The sequence below is a fragment of the Microcaecilia unicolor genome, chromosome 4 (assembly GCF_901765095.1).
Source record: "Microcaecilia unicolor chromosome 4, aMicUni1.1, whole genome shotgun sequence".
Classification (NCBI taxonomy): domain Eukaryota; kingdom Metazoa; phylum Chordata; class Amphibia; order Gymnophiona; family Siphonopidae; genus Microcaecilia; species Microcaecilia unicolor.
In genome coordinates this window covers 88,553,791-88,566,990 of record NC_044034.1, presented here as the reverse complement: position 1 = coordinate 88,566,990, position 13,200 = coordinate 88,553,791, and the positions used below count along the sequence as shown (strand labels likewise).

General features: G+C 42.5%; 1 protein-coding gene across 1 annotated transcript in view; it reads left to right on the top strand.

Annotated features, from left to right (window-relative positions):
- MRPS31 (mitochondrial ribosomal protein S31) overlaps window positions 1-13,200 on the top strand; it is a 148,749-nt gene that overhangs the window by 95,361 nt on the left and 40,188 nt on the right. The window contains exon 5 of the mRNA XM_030199404.1: window positions 9,875-9,951. Within this exon, the coding sequence (XP_030055264.1) occupies window positions 9,875-9,951 (77 nt within the window). The remainder of the gene's footprint in view (window positions 1-9,874; window positions 9,952-13,200) is intronic.

The window sequence follows — 13,200 nt, the reverse complement described above, 5'->3', positions numbered from 1 at the left end:
GCCCAATGTTGTTTCTCTTAAAAGTGCCCCCGGCCATGCGGAACTAATCATCTTGTTGTGGGTTGCAGGGTGACTTGTTATTCTGTGAGTGTCTCCAGCTCCATTGAAGTCTTGAATAGGGGGCGGGGCAAGGGGCGGGGCATGGGCGGGGTGGGGGCGGGGAAGAGGTGTGTCATTGGGTGGGGCATGTGTCCTCTTTTTTCTTAGGGCAAATATGGTAACCCTACATGGGATAGTCCTTCTTATTGATAGGTAGTTTTATGGGGTTCCATGATTCTGTTAGGCAGATGACTTAAGGAACAACTGGACCACTGTTCTGATTCCTACTCCTTTATACTCGGAAGCTTTCCTTGAGGAAGAGCTGAATACTTCCCTCTTTCAGTATACTTTGTTTTTAGATTTTTACCAGATTCTTAGTTTATAGTTTTCCACTGCTTTGATGTTTAGGATACTGGTGAGTGCCTCGTTTGTACCACTGCATAGTACAGGGATGATGTCACAGAAAGGTTGTGGTCCTCTTTCTCCATTTGCTGGCAGGGTGGCATAAACACATGCATCTAGACCAGTCTGGCAAGATTCAAGGAAAAGACATTAACAAATAAGATGGCTACTTTTCATCAGTGAAGCAGAATGCACTGGTGCACAGAGTGAGTTCTGTTGCTGAGGTGTCTTGCTACATAACACTCTCACTGTAGACATGTTTGAGCTATGAGTGCTGCAAGGTAAATAGTTATAACTTTCTCTAATCCATGCAAAGTAAGGTTATAAACAGTAAGGTCCAGCGGCAACAACACCCACTATTTTACTTTATGAATTGTGTATTTGTACTAAATAGCAGGGTGTTGCTTGTGGACCAACTTTGTTTGGCTGTGTGTGTATGTGTGTGTACATACAGATCTGGACAAATCTGGTTCAGATCAAGGAAGCACCTCCAGTACTTGGTATTAGCAGGGATACTGTAGTGGTGTCATGATTGGTAGGAACCAAGTATATATACAATATTACCAAATAGAAATGTAGGTACTACCAGACAGTATTAAAGGGCAATCTCTGCTGCACATGAATTTTGTTTAGCAGTGAGTTAATTTAAATGCAAAAATGATACAAGGTTTTCAAAACATTTTTCCTTTATTTTTGTTCCTTTTCATATTCACTGTTTATTTTGTCTCCCATTTTCTGCTGAAACCCCTGTTGTTACCTTCTTCTTTCCCTCTTTTTCCTTTGTGCTTTACCAGACCCTTTTATTTTTCTGTGCTTGTCTCTTCTTTCTCCCTCTCCATCCTTCTCTCTCTCTCTTGCCCTCTTGCCATCTGTGCATGGCTTCCTTCATTGCTTCTACCAAAATCCTTGCTTTCTCTCTGCACACTTCTCTGTAGCAGTCTTTCTTAGCAGGGCTGCCATCCTTGGATAAATCCCAGCTGCTGGGATATGGTTCTTAGGCACCATGGTGATACGCATGCCCCACCTCAATATCCGTACTGGCAGTTCCACTATATGCACTGATAAGTATAGACCAGAAACAGAGACTTGAGGGTGTGTCAGCCAGTTGAAGATTTTGATTGGCTGTGTGCCTCCTGTTGTGCGATACAATTAACATTCTTTTCCGTCTGACCCTACTTATGGGTTGAGTACCTATAAGATTAGAACTGAAAAAAGGGAATAATTTTCTCTAGGATTTGGAGGTAAAAAAAAAAAAATAGTGCTGTGTACATACTAGGCTGCTCTTGACAAGGCAAAACTGATCCGAAATGGACTACTGCTCGTAATGAATTTTGGAATGCTAGTGCTTTTTTTTTATGAACCAGGTCCACAGTGCAGAGTTGTTTAAAAATACCCCCATGACATTCTGTGGCTTTGGCAAGTTTAAAATGCTCTGACTGAACAGAAAAGTAACTGTTCAAAGATGTCTTTCCCAAACCTTGAACACAAGATCAGTTTTAGCAGTAGAGAATGACATGGGGACAAAGTTTGTCCCCATCCCCGCAGGTTCTGTCTCTGTCCCTATGGGCTTTGTCCTCATCTGCAGAAGCCTCGAACACTTATGATTTTATATTTAAATCTTTTTATTAAAGTATAAAAAGGAACAATATTCTATGCAACTGTTGTTTATAAAGCACAAATATAAAATAATAATGAGAAATTTTAATAACCCCCCACCCTCTACCAACCGCAACAATAGCTGACTTCTGCTACCTCAAGGAACCCTAATCCACCCTGTTAAAACCTCACCCTGGCCCCATGTCATTCTAAAACTCAACACGGATAAAACACATTCCCTCATCATCTCATCCCAATACAACCCATACAAACCCACAAACATTAACACCCCAGGTTGCACCCTTCCAATCTCAGACAACCTGAAAATTCTCAAAGTAACAATTGACTGGAACCTCTCACTAGAGAACCAAGTGAAATCCACAATAAAGAAAATATTTTATTCAATGTGGAAACTCAAACGCATGAAACCATTCTTCCCGAGGGAAATATTTCACAACCTGATACAATCAATGGTACTAAGCCACGCAGACTATTGCAATGGAATTTATGCGGGCTGCAAAGAACAAATTATAAAGAAACTTCAGACCGCCCAAAACACAGCAGCCAGGCTTATATTTGGAAAAATGCGTTTTGAAAGCGCCAAACCCCTCCGAGAAAAACTGCACTGGCTCCCAATCAAAGAACGTATTGCTTTCAAAATCTGTACAATAGTCCATAAAATTATTTATGGCGAAGCCCCAGGATACATGACAGACCTCATAGACCTGCCAACCAGAAACACTACAAGATCAGCACGATCATACCTAAATCTCAACTACCCAAGCACCAAAGGACTCAAATACAAATTAAAAATGCATCCAGCTTTTCCTATCTAAGCGCACAACTATGGAACACACTGCCAAAAGCAGTAAAAACTACACTCGACCACCTAAATTTCTGAAAACTACTAAAAACAAACCTGTTCAGAAAGGCATATCCCACCGACCCAACATAAAAACCTGGACACCTGTGACACAACAAAACCAAAGACCGAAATGAACATTTCTAACTCCTCCTTCTCTAAATACCCCCATTGTATTTACCACACATGAACCTAATCTACCACAATATCACCTTGTATTTGTTCATACTGGAACTGGCAAACGCTGTAACGGTACTATGTAAGCCACATTGAGCCTGCAAATAGGTGGGAAAATGTGGGATACAAATGTAATAAATAAATAAATTCTGTGTTCATCAGTTTGTGATGCACATGCATTGTTTCACCTACTCTAGAAGCAAGAGACAGGTTTAACATAAACAAGTGAGCATTATTCCTGTGCTCTTTGTGTCAGCCCACTGTTCTGTAGAGGAGATGACTAGTTAGTGTAGAAATTAACACACAAGCCTCTGAGTGAGAAGTGCTAAAGGCTGGTGCTGGGAAAAACAGAGGCAGATTTGGAAAAGGAAAGGGAAAAGACAGCAAGAAAGGACAAAATGCAAACAGTAAAGGGGTAAAAAAAAGACAAGACGGACGAACAAGAGCCAAAATGGAAAGGAGAAAAGGACCTGAAGTAGAAAGGTTAGAATATGTTTATGCCATCACTGTTTAAAATAATTGCTACTGTACATAGTTCTAGGACAAAGTTAATTAATTGCAACTTTTAGAATAAATTGAACACAGTCACATAATCGTAGATACATCTGTAGTTTTGTAGCTGAAGTTGTGATGCTGGATCAGTAAATAGTAATATAAAGCAATATATTGTGCATTACAAACTTGAGAAAGCTTACAATGATAGATGCAGCCTTGGAAATCTGAGGGAAAGCTAGTGGGATGAAATTTTAAGGTCAGGGAAGGAAAAGTGTTGCTGTAGCAACCATGAATATGTAATAAAACAAACCAAGAACTGCTAGAATTTCAGTGGAAATATGTACTGCGCAAACAGGAAAGAGTATATGATTAAGGGATTCACTTGCTCTGGTTTCATCATGGTTTCAAAGCTTTAGAACTGACATGTTTTCAGTAAACTTTTTAGAAACAGGTTAGAAGATAAAGTGCTTAAAAAAAAAAAATCTCAGAACTTTTTTGACCTGTTTTATTGAAGCCCCCTTTGCTTATGAGCAGTCACCTCTCCTTAATGCCATTTCATTGGAAAACATATTAACCCAGTAGTTGTGGATGGATAAGCACTTCTTGCTGACCAGTCTAGCCAGTGATTCCTGCCAGCTGTGTCACTGCAAACCCTACTCAGTCTCCGGCCTTCCTCTTTCCTTGATCTTACTGCTACACTCTGTCTGCATTCCAAGCATGCTTAAATTTTTTTGTTACTGCCACCTCTGTGAATAGGCAACTGAAAGATAAGCTCTCTGGGACATGAAGCTCCTCTACCTGCAGGATGTTCATTTCCCAGTATTACATTGCAAAACAGTTCCTTAACATCTCAGTTTATATGGTTCAAATGCCAGCTTTAATTGCTGGAATAGTAATTTAAAATTTTGCTATTAACCGCCCCCACACACACACACACCCACCCACCCCCAAAGTAAGGAAGTGGAAAGAGGGAATGAAGGTGGAAGAGTTACATAGAAAATATTGGCAGAAAAGGACAACTTGGTCCAACTACTCAGCCCATTTGCGCCTGTCTGCCTGCTGTGCTGTCACAGATCCTATGCAATCTGTGGTCCTCTTCCACTCCCTACCACTAACATCCCTTTGTGTCTATCCCATGCATGCCTGAATTCTGCTACCATTTAGACTCCTATAAACTCTTCTGGGAGCCTGTTACAGATGAATGCCACCTTTTCAGCCAGTCTTTTCAGTTTGCTTGCCTTTATCGTCTTACAATGACCCATTGAGATTTTTTTTTATTTTATAGCACTTTAAGGCCTGTTAGATATTAGAATGCTTATATCACATCTCCCATTTGCTTTGTTTTCTTGTCAGATCATTTAGGGACTCCTGTATTAGATTGGCCTTATAACCTGGACAGGGCTCCTCTTTCTGCCGATCTTGTGCGTTGTGAGATTAGCAGGGAGAAAGTGCTAGATCCATGAGTTTTGAACATGCTGGCATAGCTGGTAGTTGCTGTCAGAGTGGGCAGCAGAGGCAGAACAGGCTTTTGCCACTGCCAATCTGGATGAAATGTTACTGCAAGCTGTTGTTTGGGAGCCCCTGACCTAGAAGGTTCATCTTTAGCTCCTTAAGTCTACGTGTGTACCACTGAACACAGCCTGCTCCTCAAGTGAGAACAGCAAGGGGGACACACATGTATTTTGGATCCCGATATATACTTCTCCTTTCCACAAGATACCTCCTCTCTAAATAAGAAACCATAAGGAGGAGGGAAATCTGTAGGAAACATAAACATTGTGCCTTCTTCCTGCCCTCTGCTAATGCTGCCACTGTCTGATACCTTGGCCTCTCTCCTGTCTGCTAATTTTGTTATGGGCCACCTTCCTGCTAATATAGTTGCCATCCATCTTCTTTTCTTGCTTCTTTTCACTAATATTGCTGCTGGCTGGCACTTGCTCACTAATTTTTCCACCTTTTCTCCCTGTAGTTCCACAAATGGCCTCTAACTCCTTCCTTCCTGCCTGCCTGCCTGCTACTGAATCATCCTCCTTACCATCCACTAATTCTGCTACTGTCTCCCTCCCTCCCACCTACCTACTTATGCTGCTGATGTCTGCTACCCTCCCTCCTGCCTACTAATGCTATGCCTGCCCAACACAAAGAGCACAATTCTATAAAGGACACTAAGAACCAGAAATTTGGGAGCCAGGTCTGTTAAGATTATTAGCATAAGTTGGCAGTTACATGCCAGCATTTATGTGCATCCACTTACACCGTGCCAATAGTTGATGTAAATGCATGCACCTAAATGTGGCATTCCATGCATTAAACTGACAGTATTCTGTAAGTTGCACCTAGAACACTTAGGTGCTAAGATACAGAACAGTGCTGTCATCCTTAGCTGCCTACTCAAAAGCGTAGACCAAGGAATACTGTGTCCAGAACTCTGCTTGCCAAAGTGCAAGCCAAATTCAATCCACGGCTCTGCTTGCCAAAGTACAAGCCGAATCCAACCCCAGAAAAGGTTGGTGTCCTCCTCTTGGCACCCCTCTGCCAGAGAGTCCTGTCTCACCGTCCCTTTACTCTCAGGGTGAGGGAGATACAATCCAAATATTCCTCAGGTACTGGCCAGGTAGCAATCCCCAACAGTTTCTCTGGCTCCCGACCTCTTTCACTGAAACTCTGAGTCTTTGTCAGCCCTCAAAGTTCCTTATATAATTCGTCCATGCAAATCTCAAGCAAATGAGTCCAGTCTCTTCCAACTCTTAACTGTTCAGCTTTAAACCTCTTCCCCCTCCCAGGAGTCGTTCAACTATTCCCCAGAGGGTTAGCCCCGCCTTTGTCACCTCCTATGTAGTCTCCTCTACCTAACTACAACCACCTCAAGCAAGGTTCTGGAACTTCCCCTAAACATAATAGTGGGGAGTCGTACGGTAGTGGCCTGAGAATACCATCTTTATCAGGGAGATCTCTTTCCTAATGATGGGACGTACACCCTGTCACAAGTGCTTAAGTGCACTTAGGCGCATACGTGGAGGGGCATAATCGAAAGGGACGCCCAAGTTTTGTTGAGGATGTCCTCACAAAACGTCCCGGTGGAGAGGCGGGAAAACCCGTATTATCGAAACAAGATGGATGTTCATCTTTTGTTTCGATAATGCGGTCGGGGATGCCAAAATCTTGAAATTTAGGTTATCCTTAGAGATGGTCATCCTTAGACTTGGTCGTTTCTGATTTTTGACGATAATTTTTATTTATTTATTACATTTGTATCCCACCTTTTCCCACCTATTTGCAGGCTCAATGTGGCTTACATAATACCGTAAAGGCGTTCGCCACCTCCGGTAGAGAAACACATACAAATTGATGTTTCTTGTTGGTAGGTCTAGGAGGCTTCGTCGTAGATAATATTATGGATCAGGGTGCAGATTTTGAAAGCAATACATTCTTTGATTGAGAGACAGTGTAATTTTTCTAGGGGTTTGGTGCTTTCGAATCGCGTTTTCACAAATATAAGCATGGCTGCTGTGTTTTGAGCGGTCTGAAGTTTCTTTATAAGTTGTTCTTTGCATCCCGTATAAATTCCATTGCAATAGTCTGCATGGCTTAGTACCATTGATTGTATCAGGTTGCGAAATTTTTCCCTCGGGGAAGAATGGTTTCACTTGAGTTTCCACATTGAGTGGAACATTTTCTTAGTTGTGGAGTTAACTTGGCTCTCAAGTGTGAGGTTGTGGTCGATAGTAACGCCGAGGATTTTCAGGTTGTCTGAGATAGGGAGGGTGTAGTCCGGGGTATTGTGGGTTTGTTCGTGTTGTGTTGGGATGAGAGAATGAGACAGTGTGGCTTTTTTGTATTAAGTTTTAGTTGAAATGCATTTGCCCATGAGTCCATGATGTTCATGCTGAGCTTGATTTCGTTGGTGATTTCTGTCAGATCGTGTTTGTAAGGTATGTATATTGTGACGTCATCTGCATAGATGTATGGGTTGAGGCCTTGGTTGGATAAGGACTTGGCTAGTGGGGTCATCATTAGGTTGAAAAGGATTGGTGATAGTGGTGATCCTTGAGGTACTCCGCTGTCTGCTTTCCACGGTGATGATATGTTTGAATTTGATTTCACTTGGTATGTCCTGGTGGGTAGGAAACCCTTGATCCAACTAAGTATGTTTCCACCAATGCCGAAGTAATCTTGGAGTCTTAGTAGTATATTATGGTTTACCATGTCGAATGCACTAGACATGTGGAATTGAAGGAGAAGTATGCTTTTACCTGTTGCTATTTCCTGCTTGAATTTGGCCAGGAGAGTAGTTAATACTGTTTCAGTGCTATGGAGAGGGCGAAATCCCGATTGTGATTCATGTAGTATGGAGAATTTGTTTACGTAATCAGCAAGTTGTTTGGTTACCATGCTTTCCATCAGTTTGACTGCTAGTGGGATAGATGCTACTGGGCACCATTCATCCCTGAAGCTGAGAAAATCGTAGCCTGTTGGTGGGCTTTTGGATCCCCTCCCAAATTTCTTCCCTGGGCCCTTCTCATTTCTAATACTGGCTCTGTATTTTCTAAAAATTAACATATTCACATTACTAAATAGAAAATAAAGTTCTTTCTGCTTTTGTTGACTATTAATGTTATTTTTTTAATCATGTTGGTCCCAGTCTTTGATTGCTACATTCCTCTGTCATCTTTTAACTCCCTTTCCCAGATCTCCTGTGGATTTGATATTTCTTCTCTCTCCGTGTCCACCATCCATCTCCCCTCTATGTCCCTGCCTTTAGCATTTCTACATAGTGTCTCTTGTCCTTATCCTCCCCCATGAGGAGCATCATTCCCTCCCCATTCCTTCCCTGATGCCCAGCATCCCTTTTCTATATCCTTATTCTCCCCTTCCCTGGTGGTCTATCATCTCTCCTCTGGGTCCTTGTTTCATGCTTTCCATCTCTCCTTCAACCTCCTTCTCCCTGACAGCAGCTCCCTTCCCTGCTGTCCAGTCACCTATGGCTGCCACACGGCAACCCCAAGACCTGCTGCAGAGATAAAAGACCAGAAGGCAACCTGGGGCTTCCTACCCCCATGTGCACTGATGGATTTGCAGCACCCCACCCCCTAGGACAAAGACTTTCTGTTCTGTGGGGGCAGGATGCTGTAGAGCCATCAGCACACATATAGCTATGAAGCCCACTGCAAGTTGCAGTGGGCTTCCTAGCCGCATGTGTGCTGATGGCTTGGGGTAATTGGTGTGAGCCGAGATAGCAGTGGAGGGAGCACCCCTGAGTCTGTCAGCAGAAAATTGGCACTTACAGCAGATGGAGAGGAAAGAGAGAATAGGATCTTGATCAAGGGGGGAAATGGAAAACCGAGGACAACACCCTATGTTAAGAACCCTGGAAAGAGGAGGTTGATGTTGAAAGATGTTGGGACAAGCAGCTAGGAACCTTGTTCCCTACTGTAGCTCTTTGACATGTTTTGTGTGTTCTGTCCTTTACATAACTGCATATATTTTTCATGACCTGTAGAATGGACAGTGCCAGAATCAGTTGTTTGGAGTATGGAAGCCCCAGGTCTCTTTTCCCTGCTGGGCCATAGTCCTTTGGTGCTTCCACTTTATCCCCTCCATTTTCAGTTATGTGATCCACATGATCTGTGATTTCCTTCTGTAAATATCCATTATAGTACAGATGCACTGTACAGACACTTATAAATCTAGGGCAGCAAGAAACAGCAGTGAGTTACCAGAATGGACAGGTCTGAACTTAAGAAGAATTAACAAGAGGTTAACTTTATAATATTTCTGTTGGTGCCTATTCTAGTTTAGCAGATCCTAGATACAAGGAAGAAAGGAAGTGGATGTAGTTTTAAGTCATATTTTTGAGTTAGCAGGAGTCGTTTTCCAAATATCTGCAGTCTGTCTTATAGTAGGATTAAGCGATGCCTCCTTCCAGCTGTGACTCTCAACTGCTGTACTAAATTAGCTGCTTTCCATGTAATTAGGTTCCCTAAACATTTAAATTGAAGTAAATCAAATCTAAAATAATGACAAATTATGTTAATCCTTTTACTGGGAAACATATAGGGAATTGGGCTTTCATGCCTGATTAGCTGCATTATATAGCGCTATCTCAAATGCAAAGCCTACTTAGCTGTGCTATCAAGTATGAAGGTTTGAGGATGTGGTTGTATCCTTGAACAAATGCACTAGCATCTCAACTTTCATTCTCTGCAGTGTGTCAGAAGCCTATTTTATTTGTACTTGGAAAATTGGGTTTTAAACAGCATTTTGAAAAGGATTCTTTTCATTTTTCCTTCTTCTTTACTCTAGGAGGGAACTGTATACAAGGAAGAGGCTGAATATTTTTCCTAAATCCTATACTGATGCTGTCGAGATACCTGAAGCAGGTTAGTTCAGAAGCAGCACAATGCTAATTCCAGGGTACAAACTTAACTGCTGTTGTATTACCAAAAACTGTTACATTCTTGTTTTTGTGATACAAATAACCATTCTCCATGTTGTGTGTCTGTCAAACCTGTGCACTTCTAGTTTGTGCTAAACAAATTAATAATAGTATTTCTCCAATTAGTGATTCCAAAGGTTGTTTCCTGGCCACTTACCTGCTCCCCTTGGTGTGGAGTAGCCTAATGGCTAGTGCAGTGGGTTGAGAATCTGGGTTGATTCCCACTGCAGCTCCTTGTGATCCTGGGCAAGTCGCTTAACCCTCCGTTTCCTCAGGTACAAAAATTTAAATTGTGAGCCCACTAGGGACAGAGAAAGTACCTGCATGTAATAAAAGTAAACTGCTTTGGTTGTACCACAGAAAGGTGGTATATCAAATCCATAACTCTTTTTATGGCTCAGCTGCCTCCTCTGTTCCCCTTTTGCTCCTGACTTCCAGCTCTTGGTCCTTCCCAGTCATGTGCTCCATAATAGCATCATGTTCTTCGGGTCAGCATACAGTTTAATGTGAGTGTATGCTGATGTAAGTGTAACTATGCAAATGAAAGCACCCATGTGCAGGGCTTGTGTGATGTGACTGCTATGGACAAGCAACCGAGCTGAGTGGGATGAGGAGCTGAATTTAGCTGGAAAGGGAAAAAGACAAGGAGCTGGGAGGAATGGTGCTAGGATGGGCAAGATAATTCTGCCACTTGCCTCCTTCCTCTCTGTTCTTGGTCTATTACTGTAGTCATTCGTATTAAAAATACAGCTTCCCAGTTTTTCTTGAAATTTGGATGTAAAATATTCTCCGTTTGGTGCACACATTTAGAATTCACAGGGAGTAGGCCAGGCTGTCTGGCATACGGATCACTGAGTTCCCGATTTACTCTTAGATCTGCTATGCCTGATTGACTTAAGAGTGATCTGTTTCCTTCCTCCTCCCTCTCCTTCTGTGACCTCTCCCCCCTTATCTTCCTTCCTGTGAGTGTGACTGTTATTAACTTTCCTATCGATTTTATTGGTGTTCCTTTCTTACGATTTTGAGGGCTTTTTTTTTTTTGTAATTGTAAACTGCTTTGACCTGATTCTGATAAGGCAGTATATTAAATTTATAAATAAACATAAACTAGACACAAATCTAACTTCAGTCATGAAAATCTGGGTGACATACAGGCTTATTTTCGAAAGAGAAGGATGCCCATCTTCCGACACAAATCAGGAAATGGGCGTCCTCCTCTCAGGGTCTCCCAAATCGGCATAATCGAAAGCCAATTGTGGGCGCCCTCAACTGCTTTCCGTCACAGGCACGAACAAAGTTCTTGGGGGCATGTCGGCACCATAGCAAAGGCGGTACTGGGGCGTGCTTAAGAGATGGGCATCTTCGGCCGATAATGGAAAAAAGAAGGGCGTCCCTGATGAGCACTTAGGCGACTTTACTTGGTCCATTTTTTCTTACGGCCAAGCCTCAAAAAGGTGCCCGAACTGACCAGATGACCACCGGAGGGAATCAGGGATGACCTCCCCTTACTCCCCTAGTGGTCACCAACCCCCTCCCACCCTAAAAAAAAACTTCAAAACATTTTTTTGCCAGCCTCAAATGTCATACGCAGCTCCATGACAGCAGTATGCAGGTCCCTGGAGCAGTTTTAGTGGGTGAAGTGCACTTCAGGCAGGTGGACCCAGGCCCAGTCCCCCCCCCCCCCCCCCACACCTGTTACACTTGTGGTGGTAAATGTGAGCCCTTCAAAACCCACCAGAAACTCACTGTACCCACATGTAGGTGCCCTCCCTTCACCACTTTGGACTATGGTAGTGGTGGTACAGTTGTGGGGAGTGGGCTTTTGGGGGGCTCAGCACACAAGGTAAGGGAGCTATGCACCTGGGAGCAATTTGTGAAGTCCACTGCAGTGCCCCCTAGGTTGCCCAGTTGGTGTCCTGGCATGTCAGGGGGACCAGTGCACTACGAATGCTGGCTCCTCCTACAACCAAATGGCTTGGATTTGGTCGTTTCTGAGATGGGCGTCCCCAGTTTCCATTATCACCGAAAACCGGGGACGACCATCTCTAAGGTCGACCTAAATGTTGAGATTTGGGCGTCCCCGACTGTATTATCGAAACGAAAGATGGACGCCCATCTTGTTTCGATAATACGGGTTTTCCCGCCCCTTCACCGAGCCACCCTGTTCGATTATGCCCCTCATAGTCTTGCGTTATAGACTCCAACAGGTATGTATCATAGTCTTCAAATTTTGCATGTTTCTATGCATTCTGCCTTTGACATGTCAAAAGTACTTTAAAAGTTCACTGATAATGATCTAACTCTCAAGCATAATCAACAGATCTCAGCTAAATTCAAAAACAATATCTAGCTTAGTTTTGTAAGACTTTGAGGCACAGAGATCTGGTTTATGATGTGGTTTTATGACGTTACACTTGATACAGTTAACTGTGATGCAGAAGTGATTAGGGATTCAGTACTGTGGATCTTACAAGTGAAATGCACAGAGCTATGATGGAACAAACATGCTTATGGAGGGTAATTCTGTAAAGTGTGTTCCGTGTGTTTTACACATGGAAAATGACTTACAAAATTGTGTGACTGACTGCATCTGTGCAAGTACATGTGCCAACAAAATAGCCTTTATTTGTATGTGGTGCTATGCATAGGCATTCCTGGGCAAAACAGGGATAGAGTTGTGCAGTGTTGTATAGTAACTAAGTAAATGTAACTAATTACTGTACTTAAGTAAAAGTTTTGTTACTTTTACTTGTAAAGAAGTACAGGATGACGTTACTTTTACTGAAGTAATAGCTTTGCCAATTTTTACTACTTTTATTCAGTTACATCTGATGCTTGCAGTTAAAAGTAAAAAGTAAGTGGAAGCGAGATGTAAATGATAATTCCTCAGTTAAACCAAATGAAACAGCAAAACCAGGAACAGGATTTTGCTGTTGCAAAGCTCATCACGCAAAAAGAGGGTCATCTTATCTTAAATTTTGCTGTTCAGTGAATATAGCCTATAAGAACAATGGAGTTGCTTATATTTGTTGAAATGGTTACCGGTTTCCAGCCAAAGAGAACAGTGATGAGTTTAGTTACTTTGAAGCGGAGGTGAAGCTGAAGCTGGTTGCAGTTCTTGGTGAACAAATATGCCTCTACCACAACAGATTGCTGGTAATCCCACTGAAAGTTTTATATCAGGGTGACTATC